Source organism: Rhinatrema bivittatum, chromosome 11, assembly GCF_901001135.1.
Source record: "Rhinatrema bivittatum chromosome 11, aRhiBiv1.1, whole genome shotgun sequence".
Taxonomy (NCBI): domain Eukaryota; kingdom Metazoa; phylum Chordata; class Amphibia; order Gymnophiona; family Rhinatrematidae; genus Rhinatrema; species Rhinatrema bivittatum.
Window position 1 is genome coordinate 95,816,918 of NC_042625.1, and position 19,847 is coordinate 95,836,764.

At 46.3% G+C, this 19,847-nt stretch overlaps 1 protein-coding gene across 1 annotated transcript in view; it reads left to right on the forward strand.

Moving 5' to 3' along the window:
• CLSPN (claspin) overlaps nucleotides 1–19,847 on the forward strand; it is an 85,085-nt gene that overhangs the window by 53,386 nt on the left and 11,852 nt on the right. Inside the window, 5 exon segments of the mRNA XM_029571501.1 lie at nucleotides 9,003–9,108; nucleotides 9,344–9,401; nucleotides 15,487–15,605; nucleotides 18,924–19,085; nucleotides 19,435–19,556. Of these exon segments, the coding sequence (XP_029427361.1) occupies nucleotides 9,003–9,108; nucleotides 9,344–9,401; nucleotides 15,487–15,605; nucleotides 18,924–19,085; nucleotides 19,435–19,556 (567 nt within the window).

Consider the following 19,847-nt stretch of genomic DNA (forward strand, 5'->3'; position numbering starts at 1 on the left):
GGAGACTTCATAACTTTGATGTGATAAGGTAGCTACTTTGTTAAACCTTTCCCTTCACAATATTAAATTTTCTTGAACAATTTGTTCATTAGTCTGAGTGCTCAAAGCTTAAAGTTACATTTAACTGATACTGTTACAGAGTTTTTTTACCTACACTTTATAACAAACACAGAGACATGTTTGTAACAATGTACACATCGTGTTACTCACAAATGCATCAGACAATGTCTGTTCTATTTTAGACCTTTGCTTTTCATGAAGTGTATACTATGTTTCATGTGTATATTGTCATTTAATGCATGTAGGTAATTTGGTCTTCATCATATTCTATATTGTTAGTATATCGTCATTTGAGTGATAATAGATTAGCATTTGAGTACACGTGATTATGTTCTGCATTGAATCCTCTTTGTTTTGTAATTGTAATAGCACATGCTTAATACTTATTTTGTTTAATAATCTAATCAAAGTTTTTTTTTTAATATATGAAACTCAATCGATTCCTTCATTTGATATACTGCTAGATTTTGGAATCCGTTTTTCCTACTTACTATATTGTGTACCTTTTACGGGGAGTGGGCCAAGATTACTCAGAACCAGTGGGTTCTCAGTGTGGTAAGAGACGACTATGCATTAGAATTTGCTCGACCCGTCTATGACTTGTTCCTAAACCCTTGTGGCTCCTCAATGAGTTGGCAATTCGGGAGACACTGGACTACCTGTGAATGCTGGGGGACTGTGATTCCTGTTCCCTACGAGGAGCAAGGCATGGGAAGATATTCCATTTACTTCGTGGTTCCAAAGAAGGAAGACACTTCGTCTGATTCTCAACTTGAATATTTGCATTTCCTTCTTTAAGGTACTGCATTTCCCATGTGGAGGCCCTAAGATCGGTGATAGCGGTGGTTCGCAGGGGAGAGTTTCTGGCGTTTCTGGATCTAATGGAAGCGTATTTGCACATTCCCATTCATCCAGACTCTCATCGTTTTCTGCTGTTTATGGTTCTGGGTCAGCATTTTTAGTTTCAGGCCCTTCCTTTCAGATTGGCCATGGTGCCACACACCTTCACCAAGGTGATGGTGGCAGCTGCTTTTACTTTAGGAAGGTGTTCTGGTGATTCCTTATTTGGACGACTGGCTTAGGGCAAAATCAGAGTTTTTCTTGCCAGTTGGTTCAGAAAGTGATAGGAATTCTCGAGTCGCTCGACTGGGTAGTAAATTTGGTGAAGTCACCTGCTGCTGTTGCAGTCCCTAGAATATCTGGGTACTCAGTTCGACACTCTCTAGAAGGCAACGTGTATCTCAGAAGAGCGTGTTCAGAAACTGCAGGGGCAGATTTGGCGCTTATTTGGGTTGCCAAGGTCTGGGATTATTTGCAAGTTCTGGGCTCTATGGCTTCAACCCTGGAATTGGTGTCATGAGGGTTCGCTCACATGAGGCCCTTACAGAGGGCTTTCTTGGCACGGTGGAACCTGGTTTTGGAGGAGTTTCATCTTCCTTTGCTGATCAAGGGCGTTGCACGGGAAAGTCTGTCCTGGTGGTTTCTCTGTTCCAATCTGGTTCGGGGGGGGTAGAGCTCAGAGTTCCGGATTGGATGGTGCTTACTACCGATAAGTCTCTCTGGTTGAGGAGCAGTTTGTCGGCAGCAGTCAGCTCAGGGCTTCTGGTCTGTGAAAGAACCTTCCTGGTCTATCAGTAAGAGACCAGAGTACTGCACTTAGCCTTGCATTTTCTGCCATTGGTGAGAGGTTGGTCGGTGAGGGTCCTGTTGGACATTGATATAAGCTACCACCATTGCAATCGGCAGGGTGGAACCAAGAGTCTAGCAGTGGCCCAGGAGGCTCAAGAGTTGATTCTATGAGCAGAGCAACACCTAGAGCGGATAGCGGCATGTCACATCGCCAGGGTCAAAAATGTCCAAGTGAGTTGCAGAGTGTTAGATCAAAGCAAGTGGGAGCTGTCCGAGATAGAGCAATGCAGCTCATTTGTGAGAGGTGGGTCTCTCCCCACATAGATCTAATGGCGACTCATCAGAATGCCAAGGCATTTCGATTTTTCAGTTTGAGAAGGGAGCACGGGGTGAAGGTGTCTGTTGTAGTAGTTCCTTGGCCTCAGGAGGTTCTACTTTCTTCCCTCGGCTGTTCGTGGGCAAGGTGTTGCGGCAAATTAATGTTGATGGCTCTGGAGAGGCCACATTGGCCATGGTTTGTGGATCTAGTCAACTTTGCCGTGGACAGCCCGATTCGCTTCGGTCACCTAGTGGACCTTCTTTGTCAGGGACCCATATTTTCAGACCATGCTACTCACTTTTGTCTAGTGGCATGGCTTTTGAGAGGCAGCGATTTGAGACATAGGGGTTATTCTGAGGCAGCTATTACTATGCTGTTGCAGGCTAGGAAAAAGTCTATTAATCTTTTGTATGTGAGGGTCTGGAAGGTTTTTGAGTCCTGGTGTTGCTCCAATGGGGTCTCGGCTCTCAAATCTTTGGTTTCTGACATTTTATCTTTTCTGCAAGAAAGCTTGGTCAAGGGTTTGTCTTTGAGCTTGCTTAAGGTCCAGGTGGCAGCTCTCGATTGTCTTTGAGGCAAGATAAAGTAGAACCTTCTATCTGCTCATCCGAATGTGATTCGGTTCCTCCAGGAGACGAAGAATTTACATCCGCCGGAACAGAAAGTTTGTCTATCCTGGAATCTTAATCTTGTCATCAGAGGTTTGTGTGAGGCTACTTTTTTGAACCACTCAGAACTATTAAGGACGGTTTTCTGGTGGCCATATGTTCGGCTAGGAGAATATTCGAGTTGCAGGCTTTATTTTGCTGTGATCCATTCCTTCAGATTTCAGACTCAGGTGTGTCGTTGCGGGCAGAACCTTCCTTTTTACCTAAGGTGGTGCCCAGTGTTTCATGTGAATCAGAGTGTGGAGCGTCCAGCTTTTCCTGAGTTGGACGTCTCCGCGTCTCACGTGAAGGAGCTCAGGTTGTTAGATGTGCGGAGAGCGTGTTGAGGTATCTCAAATTTAACTAATGACTTCAGAAGATCTTTGTTCTGTGGAGCAGTCTGAAAAGAGGTTTGAAGGTTTTTAAGGCTAGTATTGCACCATGGCTTAAAGAGGCTATTGGATCCACTTACATTATTAAGGGTTGTCTGTTACTGAGGGTTTGCGTGCTCATTCTATGCGTTCTCAGGCGGCCTCATGGGCAGAGGCTCAGTTAGTTTCTCCGCAGGAGATTTGCAGAGCAGCAACATGGAAGTTGCTACATACCTTTGCAAGGCACTATTGTCTGGATGTGGGGAAATGGGGTCCCCATCTTTTGGCAAAAGGGTTCTGCGAGCAGGACTCTCCAGGTCCCACCCTGAGTAGAGAGGTTTGGTATATCCCAGGAGTCTGGACTGATCTAGACTTGGCATGAGAACCATGGACTTGGGCTGACGAGAAGGAAGGTCTTTGGACTATTGAGCTGATCTAGATCAGTAGCCTTCCAGAACTTGCTAAGTGACTTCTTACTCATTGTTATATGTATACTTGTGGTGTATAATTGCAAAAGTGTCTGCCTTGGTTATAGGAGGGGGGCAATTTTTAAAACTGAAACGAAAAGAGGTGTGCTTTTTCTGGGGTTGAGAGAAAAGCCTATTCTGGCTATTCATGGAAAGCCTGTTCATGGAAAGGGAAAAGAGAAGCTATGCCATATAGATAATTTCAATTCCTGGCTCCAAACCTGGTGTACAGAAAGCGGCATTGGATACATTGGAGGCTGGGGCCATGTATGGAGCTATAAAAACCTTTATGGAAAGGATGGCCTGTATTTATCTGTTATGCTATATTACTTCACAGAGAGACAACATACATAATATAATTTATTATTTATTTAGAAAACACAAGGTATTCACCTATCTAAACATTTTAAAATCTAAACTTACACATTCAACCACCATTCATACACCAACATAAAAATTCTGTGTGACACAAACAATTCTGAATTACAATGCTTGGTTGTAACGTTTTTCATTATTGAGCTGTTGATCAAAAGTTGATTCTGGAAGAGGTGTCCGTTTGGAAATAACCCTGACTTATATTGAAGGTAGAATAAAAATTGTGTGGAGCTTTCTATTTTCTGAGAGTAAGGATATAAATATAAGAGGTCTCAAGACAGAAATATTGGGAGAAAATCAACTGGCTTTTTTGAGACCAAGTCCCTGAGGAAGCCTGATTGGAAGGCGAAACAAGGAGATCCTTTGTTGGACAGGACATGGACAGGACATGGAAAGGATATACAAAATAAGTCAAGCAATATAAAATAAATTTTTGTCTTAAAATTATAATAACGATGTGTATTGGTTAATTGTAATTCAGAATTGTTTGTGTCACACAGAATTTTTATGTTGGTGTATGAATGGTGGTTGAATGTGTAAGTTTAGATTTTAAAATGTTTAGATAGGTGAATACCTTGTGTTTTCTAAATAAATAATAAATTATATTATGTATGTTGTCTCTCTGTGAAGTAATATAGCTTATAGGATATCAGAGAGTTGTGTTAGGATTTCCCTCTGTTTAATTACTGTATTTATCTGTAGCAGGAAGGCGGATGCTAAGTGAGAAATTCAGATCACATTTTATCAGACATTTAAAATAAAGAATGGGGGTGGCAGGATATGGCCAATAAAATTGATGTCACCCCCAAGCAATTCAAGAAGTGGAAGAAGAAAATAAAATCAGTCAACTCAAAAAAAAACCCATCCATTTTTATTGGAGTGGTTTACAGGCCTCTGACTCAAATGGAAGAGCTAGACCAGAGATTTTGGTCGAAGACATCCACAAGATGGGAAAGAAGGGAGAAGTGTTCATTATGGGAGATTTTAATCTGCCAGACGTAAACTGGAGAATCCCTTCTGCGTAAACTACCAGAACTAGAGAGAGAGTGGATGCCCTGCAAGAGGCTCTCTTCAAACAAATGGTAATTGAACTCATGAGGGAAAGTGTAATACTTTATCCCCGTTTGCGAGCACCAGATCATGTCTCCAATGTCCGGGTGGGAGACCATCTCAGCACTAGTGATCATCAAACAGTATGGTTTGATATCGCAAATAGGATGCAAAGAAGTCACATAAAGACCAGAGTTTTGAATTTCAAAAATATGGACTTTGTTGAAATGGGGATGTACCTGGAGGAAGAACTAGAAGACTGGGAAAAGTGGAACAACAATGGGCCAAACTAAAAGGAGCAATTACAAAGGCAACAAATCTATGTTAGCGTAAACAAAAGTAAGAGAAATAAGAAACAGATCTGGTTCTCAAAGGAAGTGGTAGATAAAAGCAAAAAGAACAGCGTTCAAGAAATATAAAGGATCGCAAAATGAGGAACACAGGGAAGAATATCTGGTGAAACTGAGGGAGACAAAGAAATCAAGAAAGCTAAAAGTCAGGCAGAAGAAAGGATTGCCAAAGAGGTGACAAATCATTTTTCAGATATATCAGAGAGAGGTCCAAAGTGATATTATGAAATTGAAAGGTGACTATGATCAATGTGTGGAGAGAGATGAAGAAATGGCAGAAATATTAAATACTTCAGTTCGGTGTTCACTAAAGAAGACCCTGGAGAAGGATCTTTTCTGGTTGACAAGACCGTAGGTGGAGATGGGGGTAGATGAAAATCCATTTACAGAAGAGAATGTATGGGAAGAGCTAGGAAAACTGAAATGCACAAGGCCATGGGGCTAGATGAAGTTCATACCAGGAGACTAAGGGAGCTGCATGACCTGTTCAATAGATCCCTGGAAACGGTAGTGGTGCTGAAAGATTGGAGAAGAGCAGTGGTGGTCCTGCTCCACAAGAGTGGTAGCAGAGAGGAGGCTGGAAATTACAGGCCAGTTAGCCTCACCTCTGTGGTGGGAAAAGTAATGGAGTCTCTGCTGAAGGAAAGGATAATAAACTATCTACATTCAGGAGGATTGCTGGACCCGGGGCAACATGGATTCACTAGGGGAAGGTCCCATCAGACAAATCTGATGGATTTTTTTTTTTGATTGGGTGATTAAAGAATTGGATCGAGGAAGAGTGCTCAATGTGATCTTGAATTTCAGCAAAGCTTTAGATGTGGTCTCGCATAGGAGGCTTGTGAATAAAATGAGAAGCTTGGAACACCATGATGGTGGCATGGATTACCAACTAGTTGATGGACAGAAGAGAGTGTGATGGTAAATGGAACCTACTCTGAAGAGAGAGCGGTGTCAAGTGGAGGGATCTGTGTTGGGACCGGTTCAAGTGGAGGGATCTGTGTTGGGACCGGTTCTGTTCAATATCTTTGTGAGTGACATTGTGGAGGGGATAGAAGGTAAGGTTTGTCTATTTGCAGATGATAGTAAGATCTGCAACAGAGTGGACACGCCAGAAGGAGTAGAGAGAATGAAACGTGATTTAAGGAAGCTTGAATGGTGGTTGAAAATATGGCAGCTGGGATTCAATGCCAAGAAATGGAGTCATGCATCTGGGGTATGGTAATCCAAAAGCTGTTTTTGATGGGAGGTGAAGGGTTGTGCACGAAGCAAGAGGGGGACCTTGGGGTGATGGTGTCTAGCGATCTAAAGACGGCGAAGCAGTTTGGCAAGGCGATAGCTAAAGCCAGAAGAATGCTGGGCTGCATAGATAAAGGAATAACTAGTAAGAAAAGAAGTGATAATCCCCTTCTTCAGGGCCTTGGTGAGGCCTCACCTGGAGTATTGTGTTCAATTCTGTAGACCATATCTCAAAAGGGACATTGACATGATGGAGGCTGTCCAGAGAAGGGTGACCAAATTGGTGGGTGATCTCCATCAAATGACTTATGAAGAAAGGTTGAAGGACCTAAATATGTTTCCCTGTACATACCTGGATCAGTCCAGATTGTGGGTGGAGACAGCCTAGAACTGAAAGGATGTCCTACATGAGGACAGAGCCTATCCTGTAACCCTTCAGTATTTGTCTGTCTCCAGCAGGTGCATCAGCTCACCCTTCGGTCTCCTGATTTCGGCTAGTTAACCGGCTATCCTTCTCCTTTGGCTCAAGCAAGTACTTCTGTTTAGTGTTAGATTGGCTCTTCTTAAAAAAAAAAAAAAAAAAAAAAAAAAAAAGGTTTAGTCAGTCTTTTTTATTGTGCAGGAGACGGTACCGTCTCCTGGCTCTTGCCGGACTCAGGGGGGCTTCGCCCCTTGTGCGGAGGCGACCTTCATAGACTGGATGTTAAACGCGTTCTACTCCTGTATCTTCAGGTTACCAATGATTTTCGGGTCTCGGACCATCTTTTTGTCCTCTGGAGTGGTCCCAATCGGGGCAAGCCGGCTTCTAAGACCACTATTGCTCGATGGTTGAAGGAAGCCATTTCCTCGGCTTATCTCTGCCAAGGCCGGACAATTCAGGAGGGCTGAAAAGCTCACTCGCTACGTTCTCAGGCTACTTCCTGGGCGGAGAGCCAATTGGTCTCTCCGCAAGAGATTTGCAGGGCCGCTACCTGGACGTCCTTGCATACTTTTGCTTGACACTACCATCTGGATGTGCAAGCGCCGGTTTTTGGTTCCTTTGGGCGGCAAGTGCTTCGAGCGGGACTGTCTCGGTCCCACCCGGGATAGGGAAGCTTTGGTACATCCCACAGTCTGGACTGATCCGGGTACGTACAGGGAAAGGAAAATTAGTTCTTACCTGTTAATTTTCGTTCCTGTAGTACCACGGATCAGTCCAGCCGCCCTTCCCTGTTTGTCTCTTTTTTTTTTCTTCTGTCCTCTCGGAGCTTGTTTCTTGCAGATTCGCAGATTTTGATATTTCTTCCTTTGCAAGAATATTGAGCAATTACACCAGAAGCCTTGGTTGCTCAAATACCAAGTATATGCAAGAGCGTATAGTTATATTATATTTCTCACATTGTTCTACAGTTGCTCATTTGAGCGTTATGGTTACTTGCTTGATCCTATTCTGATTTTGTTATTTTCTGCTTTGACAATGGTTATACTGAATGGTTACAGGATAGGCTCTGTCCTCATGTAGGACACCCTTTCAGTTTTAGTCTGTCTCCACCTGCTGGAAAGGAGGCTCAACCCACAGTCTGGACTGATCCGTGGTACTACAGGAACGAAAATTAACAGGTAAGAACTAATTTTCCTATATCTTGGAGGAGAGGAGGTGAAGGGGAGATATGATACAGACCTTCAGATACTTGAAAAGTTTTTTAATGATGCAAAATCAACAGCAAACCTTTTCCGTTGGAAAGAAATCAGTAGAACTTGGGGTCGCGTAATGAAACTCCAGGGACTCAGAACCAACATCAGGAAATATTTCTTCACGGAGAAGGGTGGTGGAGGCCTGGAATGCCATTCTGGAGGAGGTGATGAAGACAAAAACCTTGAAAGAATTAAAAGGGCGTGGGATAAACACTGTGGATCTCTAAAGGCTAGAGGATTGAAATGAAGAAATGAGTGCATGGTGGTAACTTGTTGGTGTGGCAGTTATTACCCTTAACCAATAAACCTTCATACTGTTGATGCTGCTCTCTGCTTCAACGATGGGGGGAAAAGGGGTCATGGATTCAGTCAGCAACTAACAAGGACGTTTAAATTTTGCGGTCAGGGAAGCAAATAAGCATAGGGGTAACTTGCTGATACAGCTGTTAATACCCTTAACCAATAAGCATGAAACTCTTGATGCATCGCCAACATTGATCTCTGCTTCAACAGCATGAAGTAATGGGGAATTGGGCCTCAAACAGAAACCAACAAAGGGCCCTGACTTTCATGGTCTGGGAAACTGACAAGTGCAGAAACTTCCATAAGCTTGCTGGGCTGACTGGTCATTTCTATGTTTCTGTGTACTGTATATATGATAAGCTTTTCTCATGTTTTGGACAAATCAGTGTGGAATGGCTCTTTCCTTTTCTATTGATTTTTGTTTCATGAAGAATAACTTACTGTAGGAGAGTTCTACAAACTATTTGTGCACATAAAGGGTCTGACCTTGTTTAATAGGTATTTTTACCCCCTTATAGCTGATTCATCGACTCAAGTTTCTGAGCCTCCAAAGCAACAAAAGAACGATGATGACCTAATGACAGAAGCAGTAGCGCTTTGTTCGGGCTCTTTTCCAACAGATAGGTAGAACAATATTCTTTCTGAGGTTGCTATATTTAGCTACAGAGGATATTTTGTTAGTGATGTCATGGGATAATTTTCTCAGGAGACTTGTTCTCCAATTTCCCCAAGAAGGGACATATCTGATCTAGAAAACTCAGCCTGGTGACTCACTACCCATAACATTTGAGAATCAATGCAGACCTTGAAAGTTACCTGTATTTAGCAATAGCTGATGGATGTGTATGTTACGTTTTAGGGAGGAGGAGCTTGGTGAATTCCAGCTTTTACCAGATGAGTCATCTGACAATGAAGATGTGAGTACTGAAAGACTGACGTGGGATTAAAGGAGAAAAAGATGTTTGCAGGCCAGAATAGATACAGGTTCGCTAATTCAGCAAGAGCTGAACTTGCTCTGATTTTGGAGGCTGTGGATTCATGCAATAACCTTATTCAGTAACCACTGATCTGTTTGACATGATGCTAATTATACATACCAGCCTTGAACAACAAGAATTTCTGTTCTTGTATATGCAGCCCAAATCTGGAAAGCTTATTGGAGGAGATAGAATGGCCTTTTGAGTAATTAAACAAATTGTTATGGAGGAATTTATTTCATTCAAGGCCATGGTTTGTCTTGTTCTTAAATGAGAACATGTATTCCCTGTAAGTACCCGGATCGGTCCAGACTCCTGGGTTTTGCCCCCCCTCTAGCAGATGGAGACAGAGGTTTAACAAACAAACTCCGCCTTATCTAGGCCGGTGCCACCTACAGTCTGGCAGTCTTCTTCTGTCTCCAGCAGGTGGAGGAACGCAACACCTACAGTCTGGTGGGGCCTAGCCTAGGGTTTTAGATAGAGTTAAGCAAAACTTAAAAAAAAAAAAAAAAAAAGACAATTTAGTGGCGACCGACCGCAGTGTGTTCCTGCAGGTCAGGGTCTCTCGCCTCCCAGGGGGTTGTGAGGTCTTGAGTGGACCATCTTCCCTGGTTTCAGAGGGTATTGGTGTTGGGGGTTGAGGACCCATTTCCAATCCACACTACCACTAGGGGTGACACCGGGGAGCCTGGCTCACTCCCCCCAGTGGATTCAGGACATTAGGCGGTTGGACAGGTAATTAAAAAAAAATAAATAATAAATTTATTTTTCACGCCTCGCTCCCTTTGCCCTTCCGTTCACGGGGGTGTGTGTGTGTGTGTATTTCGGCGCCGTTTCACAGTGTTCTCGAGGGGGGGGGGTCGGTACTGACTTTGACTGCCCAACCGCGTCAGGCCGCATGTCTGGCCTGCGGCTCATCCTGCATCTCTGGGGGTGAGGGTGCCTCCGCTGCCGAAATGAGTGGTTTTTCAGGTGCAGACTCTCATGGGAGTGTTTGGGGAACTGGCTGCCACGATCCCTGACCCGTTCCCGGGAAGCGCGGGAATGGGCGCTATTTTAGGTCCCTCGGGGTCAGCGGTCCCGGTGGCAGACGCCATTTTGTCTCCTTTGGGACTGGGGAGCGCTGTAGCGCAGGCAGTTCCAAGGGAGGATGACCTTCCCTGAGTTTGTCACCTCAACGCAGAGTCCCCGAGGGGGGCATGCCTGCGACTAGTGTCAGGATGAATGTTGATGATCCGGCTGCAAGGGACATGGATGATTCTTCTTCAGAGTCTTTTTCTTTGGATTTCGTCCTGCTAATGCATAAGGCCGTTAAGGCTCGGAGGGCACATAAGAGAAGACCCCCTTCCCTGGAATCCCAGCCCCTTTCTCCAAAGCAGTCTTGGGGCCCTCAGAATGCAGGGGCCTCGTCCGACCAGAGACCAAAGCCCCTAAGGACCCCGGTGCCTGACCCTGAGCCTTCCTCAGATTCGAAGGAATCTGAGGACCCGGACGAACGGGAGTTACCTTTTCAGCCCTCAAGGGGGGGGGGGGGGGTGGAGGGAGAGGCAGAGACGCAACAGGGCGGGCACAGAGGGGTCCATAGGGTGGACGGGGATGATCCAAAGGTGGTCCGTCTGTTTCGCAGGGATGAGTTGGGGCCTCTTATCCTGGCTATTTTGGGGGAGCTTGGGATTCAGCTGCCTCAGGTGGAGTTGCGCCTAGGAGCTACGGACCCTGTGGTACTGGGTCTATGGGGGGCCTCCTTCGCCCTTCCCCTTTCATTTTTCAGCCACAGATTTGCTGTTTAAGGAGTGGGACACTCCGGATTTGGGCCTTAAGGTGGCGAAGGCAATGGACAAATTATACCCCTTGCCAGAAGAGGCTTTGGAACTCTTACGGGTTCCTACGGTGGATGCAGCAGTGGCGGCGGTCACGAAGAAGACCACCATCCCGGTTACGAGGGGCACGGCCCTTAAGGACCTGCAAGATCGTAAACTAGAAGTTCAACTTAAAAGGATTTTTGAAGTGTCTGCCCTGGGGATAAGGGCAGCAATATGTAGCAATTTTTCGTTGGGCAGGTCTGCGCTGGGTACAGCAGCTACTGGCCAATGACTCGTTGTCCCAGGAGGAAGCTCTTCAGGCAGGTCGCCTGGAGGCAGTCATTGCCTACAGTGCAGACGCTTTTTACGATTTGCTGCACACATCGGCCAGGTCTATGATGTCGACTGTGTTCGCCCGACGACTGTTGTGATTACGCCACTGGGCAGCGGATGTCTCTTCCAAGGCTCACCTGGGTTTCCTGCCGTTTAAGGGTAAGCTGCTCTTTGGTAAGGAGCTAGAGGACCTGATTCAGTCCTTGGGCGAGAATAAGGTTAATCGCCTGCCAGAGGATAAGCTGAAGTCGAAAGGCACTTTTTCTTCCAAGGCTCGGTTTCGCGGGGGTAGGAAGTCCCGGACTTCTCGGGGATCGGGTTCTTCCTTTCGTCACAATGCCAGCAGGTAGCAACCCTCACTCTGTCCTTTCGAGGGCAGCATTTCGGTAGACCTGGCTCTGGACAGAGTGTATCAAGTGGAAAGACTTCGCAATGATGGGCGGCTGGCTCAGTCCTCGGTCCCAGTGGTGGGAGGCAGATTGACTCTGTACTTCAAGGAGTGGGCCAAAATCACGTCAGACCAGTGGGTCCTTTCGGTGATAAAACACGGTTACGCGTTAGATTTTGCACACAGGCCCCGCCAGAGATTCCTAGTTTCTCCCTGCGGTCAGGAGCCAAAATGTGCAGTGATACAAGAGACACTAAACGGCTTCTTGCCCTCAGGGCCATCGTGCCGATGCCTTCGGGGGAGGTCCAGAAGGGCCGGTACTCCATTTATTTCATGGTACCCAAGAAGGAAGGAGCATTTCGTCCTATTCTCGACCTCAAGTGGGTCAACTGATGCCTGTGGATTCCTCGCTTCCGAATGGAAACCCTGCGGTCCGTCATTGCGTCGGTGCGACGGGAGGAATTTCTGGCCTCTCTGGATCTCACCGAAGCCTATCTGCACAGATCATCAACGTTATTTAAGGTTTTTCGTCTTGGGACGCCACTACCAGTTCCGGGCTTTGCCGTTCGGCTCACCACTGTGCCCAGGACATTCACCAAGGTCATGGTAGTGGTGGCGGCGCAACTCCGCAAGGAGGGATACCTGGTACATCCGTATTTGGACGATTGGCTGTTCAGAGCATAGTCGGAATTGCGATGCCAGGAGTCAATCACCCGTGTGCTGCAGTTACAAAGGACTCTGGGTTGGGTAGTCAACCCGGCCAAGAGTCACCTGGTCCCTTCCCAGTCCTTGGAGTTTTTGGCAGCTCTGTTCGATACTCGGCAGGGTACTGTGTACCTTACAGAGGAACGTCGGGTCAAGCTTCAGTGGCAGGTCAGGAACCTGCTAGACAATCCCTCCCCGATTGTTTGGGATTACTTACAGGTGCTGGGTTCCATGACTTCGACTCTGGAGTTGGTTCCTTGGGCCTTCGCTCATATGCAGCCTTTGCAGTCCGCTTTACTCTCCCGATGGAACCCTGTCTCAGAACAGTTCCATATTCAGTTGCCCCTGACGGGTTCCGCTCGTTCCAGCCTCGCCTGGTGGCTCAACTCGGACAACGTAAGGTTGGGCATGCCTTTGGTCATTCCAGATTGGACGGTGGTCACCACGGATTCCAGCCTATATGGTTGGGGAACGGTTTGTCAGCGGGCGTCCGTGCAGGGCAGGTGGTCCTCCCAGGAGGCTCGGTGGTCTATCGATCGGCTAGAGACCAGAGCGGTGAGGTTGGCGCTGCAGACGTTCCTGCCGATTCTCCGCAGCAAGTCGGTACGCATTCTGTCTGACAATGCGACCATGGTGGTGTATATCAACCGTCAGGGAGGAACCAGAAGTCAACCAGTAGCATTGGAAGCTTGGTTACTGATCTCTTGGGCGGAACGGAATCTATTCAGCATAACTGCCTCTCACATTGCCGGGGTCGACAGCGTTCGAGCAGACTACCTCAGTCGCCATTACCTAGATCCCGGAGAATGGGAGCTCACAGACAAAGCCTTTCATCGCATTTGTGCCCGTTGGGGAACGCCTTGTATGGACCTGATGGCGACATTCCGGAACGCCAAAGCGCCACGCTTCTTTGCCCGCCGCAGGGAGCCGTGCACGGAGGGCGTGGACGCTTTGGTTCTCACCTGGCCGAAGGAAATCCTGCTGTATGTGTTTCCTCCTTGGCCACTCATCGGGCAAACTCTTCTCAGAATAGAAGTGCATCCTTCAGAGGTAATTCTCGTCGCTCCCGAGTGGCCGAGGCATCCATGGTTCGTGGATCTGACCATCGACGGTCCCTTGAGATTTCCAGATCTGCCAGACCACCTCCATCACGGTCCAGTTTATTTCGATCAGGTCGAATGCTTTTGTCTAGCGGCATGGCTTTTGAGAGGAAACGTCTGACATCCCAGGGGTATTCAGATGCAGTGGTATCTACCATGTTACAGTCCCGAAAGGTCTCCACTTCCTTGTCTTATGTCAGGGTCTGGAAGGTTTTTGATACTTGGTGTCTCGCCAGGGGAGTTGAGTCTACCTGGGCAGGAGTCTCTGAGGTCTTGAGCTTTCTTCAGGAGGGTTCATCCAAGGGTTTGTCGTGGAGTTTGTCACGAGTGCAGGTGGCCGTGATCGGTTCCTTGCGCGGTAACATACGTGACCTACGTCTGGTGGCGCACCCAGATGTCTCCCGATTTTTACGCGGGGTAAAGCATTTGAGACCTCCTGTACGGGATCCATGTCCTTCCTGGAATTTGAATTTGGTTCTTAAAGCCTTGTTTTCGGCACCCTTTGAACCTTTGCGTAGGGTGACTTTGAAAGATCTCACCTTGAAGGTCGTATTTTTGGTGGCGATTGCCTCCGCTCGCCGACTGTTGGAGCTTCAAGTGTTGTTGTGTAGGGAGCCCTTTTTGAGGATTTCTGATTCAGGCGTTTCCCTGCGAATGGTTACATCTTTTCTACCCAAGGTGGTGTCTTTTTTTCCATTTGAATCAGTCAGTGGAGCTGCCAGCTTGCTCTGAGCAAGACCGGTCGGACCCCGCTTATAAGGATTTAAAGAAGTTGGATGTTCGCCGAGCTTTGCTCCACTACCTAGAACTTACCAATGAGTTCAGGATGTCTGATCATCTCTTTGTGCTCTGGAGTGGACCTCGTCGGGGTAATATGGCTTCCAAGCCCATGATAGCTCGTTGGTTAAAGGAAACCATTAATTCTGCTTATTTGTTGAGTGGGCAGCCATTGCCGGTGGGCCTTCGGGCGCACTCTACTCGATCTCAAGCTGCTTCCTGGGCGGAAAGTCATCAGGTGTCACCTGAGGAAATATGTAGGGTGGCTACGTGGAAGTCTCTCCACACCTTTTGCTAGACATTACCGTTTGGATGTTCAGGCGTCTGGGACAGGGACATTCGGATCTGGGGTACTGCGTGTGGGCCTCTCCGGATCCCATCCCAAGCAAATATAGCTCTGGTAAATTCCAGGAGTCTGGACTGATCTGGGTACGTACAGGGAAAGGAAAATTAGTATCCTTACCTGATAATTTTCGTTCCTGTAGTACCACGGATCAATCCAGAGTCCCGCCCTGATTTGGGGTCTTATCAGTTTGGAGAGTCCCCACTATTGTATTCCTGTCTCGTACCTTACAGATCGATTTACTTGTTCGGCAGCCCATGGGTGCTGATCCCATCGGGGGGGTTCCATGAGCCAATTTTTCCGGTTGTTTGGTTACTGTATATAGTTAGTTGGGGTTTTTTATAATCCATTCTGCTTTGACATTAAGTAATACTGCCAAGACTGTAGGTGGCACCAGCCTAGATAAGGCAGAGTTTTTGTTAAACTTCTGTCTCCATCTGCTAGGGGGAGGCAAAACCCAGGAGTCTGGACTGATCCGTGGTATTACAGGAACGAAACTTATCAGGTAAAGATACTAATTTTCCTATCTGAAGCTTTAAGGACACTTTGGAATTGTTGATGCATTGCTCACTAACAGGAAGAAGACAGTGGCACAGAAGAGGATATTGACAGTGCAGATGAAGAAAATGAGGCTTCTCGAAGTGAAGATGAGGAGGAGGCAGTGTTAAAGCAAAGACAGAATAGGAAAAGAAAACTGTAAGTGATTTATAAGAATCTCTGTTGGAGCCCATTCAGATTGGCAGCAGTGCTATACCATTACCCTAATCTTCTGGTAGGCGCGCTTTCTGTTTGTGTTCTGATGTATGACCCCCTAAATGGAAGTGCAAGAGACTTGTTTTCTCAAAGGAGAAGTCTGGGTGGAGCTTCAGTGGACCCCTGCATAGTTTTCAGACTGGAATTTTCCCTGAGCAGTTATTTGCAGTTTCGTACCTCTCTTCAGTGTAGTTCTGCTTAAGAAGCTTTAATGCAGTTTTGAGACTGGGGATATATTGCCATGCTATCCACCTTCTGATGACATGTCATCATGTCCTTGTCACAAATATGTAACTAGGTGTAAACCGAATTAGGATTTCCTAGCATGTAGCCAGATGGACTCAGGACCAATGGGTTTATACTCCCTTGCCAGTAGATGGAGATGGAGTCTGATTTCAAAGCTGACGTCACCCTAGATACACCCCTGCAGTGACCTCAGCCCTTCAGTATTTCTCCATCTCTAGCAGATGGTGGACATACGTCTCCCTATGGGGATTGCTGTACTTTTTGGAAGAAATTCTGCATTTAAATTGGAGAAAAATATTGAGCATGCATCTCCTGCGGTGATACCTAAAGGTCCCTCCTGAGGCAATTTCCGAGATCCCTCAGAGATGTGCCTTGGGCTGGTAGTCTATTTCCGACGTGGACTTTGCTGCTTAAGCAGCTGAAAAGCAGTGGATGCAGGAAGCCGAGTGCAGCAGTGACGGTCAAAGCCTTCTCCCCCTGCAGCCAGAGACGGTCTCTGAACTCGGCCAGTAAGCGCTGAGCCCAGGTAAGTTTAAAAAAAAAAAAAAAAAAGTACCTCCCAATTCAGAGAAGTTGGAGGGATTTTCGGTAGACTTCCTCCGGTCTCCTTGCTCGGCGTGCCGTACAGACGTCATTCCTGATCCCATTTGGGTATGGGGAAGTGGGCTTCCAAAGGGGTTGAGCGGCCTCCTGGTGGGCTAGGCCCCGCTTTAGGCTTGGTCAGCACACTGTGTGTTAGGCCACGGCGGCACCATCTTGCGTGCATCTTTGTGCGTGTCGTATTGCCCTCCATGGAAAGTCGATACACCCAATGCATCAGCTCTGCGTACACGCCGCGCACATACATACATGCACAACCTATTAAGCGCGAAATATAGGCAAAGCTGGGCACACGGGCTGTGCGTTCACCTCACCGTGTTTTTCTCCGGTTTCTTTATCTGAGCTCCCTGAAGCCCCTGACCAGATTTTTTTTCGGTGCCCCCCCCCCCCCCTAGATTTGAACCCCGTGCACACTCCTCTCCTGGACCCTAATCCCCTCTAGAGGCAGGCAGTTGAACCTGCTGTTCCCTAGCTTTCTCTGTTTTCCACACTGTGGTGATTTCTTTCTTTCTCCTTCTGATTGTTTCCAGGATCAAGCAAGTATTGATTAATTTCTATATGTCTCACAGCTCTTACAGGGTCCCAGGGGGGATTTTCCCTTTGAGTACTCAGCCTGGGACCCCTCTTCCCGGTGACCACTTGCCTGGCTTAAAAGGCTGATACTGGTGGTCCAGTCACTCCCCCTTTTCGCGCCTGCCTCAGCTCTTTTAGCAGAGAGGTTCCCATCCTTCTCTTGTTTCTTTGGAGAAAAAAAAGACCTCCAAGAACTTATCCAAACCTTTTTTGAACCCAGCTACACTAACTGCACTAATCACATCCTCTGGCAACAAATTCCAGAGCTTAATTGTGCGTTGAGTGAAAGAATTTTCTCCGATTAGTCTTAAATGTGCTACTTGCTAACTTCATGGAATGCCCCCTAGACCTTCTATTAACCGAAAGTCTAAATAACAGATTCACATCTACTCGTTCAAGACCTCTCATGATCTTAAAGACCTCTATCATATCCCCTCTCAGCCGACTCTTCTCCAAGCTGAACAGCCCTAACCTCTTCAGCCTTTCCTCATAGGAGAGCTGTTCCATCCCCTTTATCATTTTGGTTGCCCTTCTCTGTACCTTCTCCATCACAATTATATCTTTTTTGAGATGTAGCGACCAGAATTATACACAGTATTCAAGGTGCGGTCTCACCATGGAGCGATACAGAGGCATTATGACATTTTCTGTTCTATTAACCATTCCCTTTCTAATAATTCCCAACATTCTGTTTGCTTTTTTGACTGCTGCAGCACACTGAGCCGGCGATTTTAAAGTATTATCCACTATGATGCCTAGATCTTTTTCCTGAGTGGTAGCTCCTAATATGGAACCTAACATTGTGTAATTACAGCAAGGGTATGCATCACCTTGCACTTGTCCACATTAAATTTCATCTGCCAGGTTCTATCACCTGGACATACAGGCCTGAGAGCAATCAGCCTTTGTAAGGGCGATGTTAACAGGACCGCAGTCAGCCTCTCGCCCCAATCGGGAGTAGCTTTTGTACATCCCATTGGTCCTGAGTCCATCTGGCTACACACTAGGAAATGGAAAAATTACCTGATAATTTTGTTTTCCTTAGTGTAGACAGCATCCCACCCACGGCTGCCCAAGAATGGTGCCAAGGATTTGCCCATGCAGTGGGTATTTATTCCAAGAGATGATGGGTAAGCCATCATCCAGTCCCTAGGTCAGGGCATCTATATTCTTACTGGGATTCAGTGTTTATGATTTGGTTGAGTACAGTTGCAATTGTCTGTTTTTAATCATGTTTTAAATCATGTCCACAATGGCTTTTGAAGAGAATACTGAAAGGCTGAGGTCACTGTAGGGGTGGATGTAGGGTGACGTCGCCTTTGAAATCTGACCCTATCTCCATCTGCTGGCAGGGGAACATAACCCATTGGTCCTGAGTCCATTTGACTATACTGAGGAAAATGAAATTATCAGGTAAGCAATTTCTCCACTCTGACAGGAGCCATAATGCAAAAGCCTCTGTTGTAGTCTCTGAAACTAAACTTGGACAACCAACTCATTTCATATAGGCCACTTTAAGCCCCTACTGATCTGAGGTGAATTTGAACCAGTGACCTAGAGATGAAAAGCTCTGTAATGCTGTGATTCCCTTGAGCTTTCCAGTTCTTGGCACCCTAGAGGTGTTTGCATGCACATTGCGATCCTGCTTGGAGGAAAGATGCAAGTGGTTTTGTTTTTTCGCAATGATCTGCCTTCCCTGTACTTTTATTTGCTTTTTCTTTATAATTTTCAGCTTTATCACCTTTCATGTTAGAGTACTATATTGCTTGTACGCTATAAATAAAACATCTGCAAAGTTTAGTGGGGCCGTGCGTATTAATGTGTTGAGGCATTCTGCGGCAGGAAACTGCAGGATTTTCTGGAAGATGAGGCTGAGCTGTCAGGCAGTGATGCAGGAAGTGGAGATGAGTATGAAGGAGAGGATGACGAGTATGAGGAAGAAGCTATTGAGGAAGACCTTCCTTCTGATGAAGAATTGCAGGACCAAATTAACAAAATACACAGGTCAGTACTATTGGTGGTTTCTTGATTTCCAGGTATGCAGTATTTTAACATTAAGGCTGACACAAATCTACGCAAGGAAGAGTATCAGACTAAGGTTCTCAACCTTCCAGATCAGCTCAAGGGCTGGATGATGTATTTATATTTTTATTGTACATACATTGATGTCCAATCAGGAAATGAAGTAATGCTGTGTGACTTAGCTTGTTTGTGTCCTATACACTGTCATCCAGCTCATCCCTTGGTGTTCGCCCCCATATCTGAATATCAGTGTTGGTGTCATGGCAGATCTTGCTTGCGTATCTGACTTTCCTTTTCACTGAATGCCACTTGAATTACTTTGTGGTTTCAGGAAGGTGTTGCTAGACGAGGATAAACGACAGCTACGCTTGTACCAGGAGCAGTACCTCACAGATGGGGACCTGCACAGCGATGGCCCTGGACGCATAAGAAAGTTCCGATGGAAAAATTTAGGTACTATATAGATTTATGTAGCTGGTGTAACTTGTGTGCTGCTCAAAAGTCTTATTGAGAGAAGACAGGAGTTCACCTCCTTTAAATTAGAAGGGAGGTTTGACTTTGTAGACCTGAACCTCTGTGGCTGACTTAATAAAGGAGGTCACTATAAGTGTTCAAGCTGAAGGTATGTTATAGCTAACCTTATTCAAAGAAATAAGATTAATATTTACCTATCTCTAGCTCTGTATGACAGCTGGAGGAGCCCAGGACTGAATCGGTAGTTGTGTAGTTTGCCGCCCTCTCTCG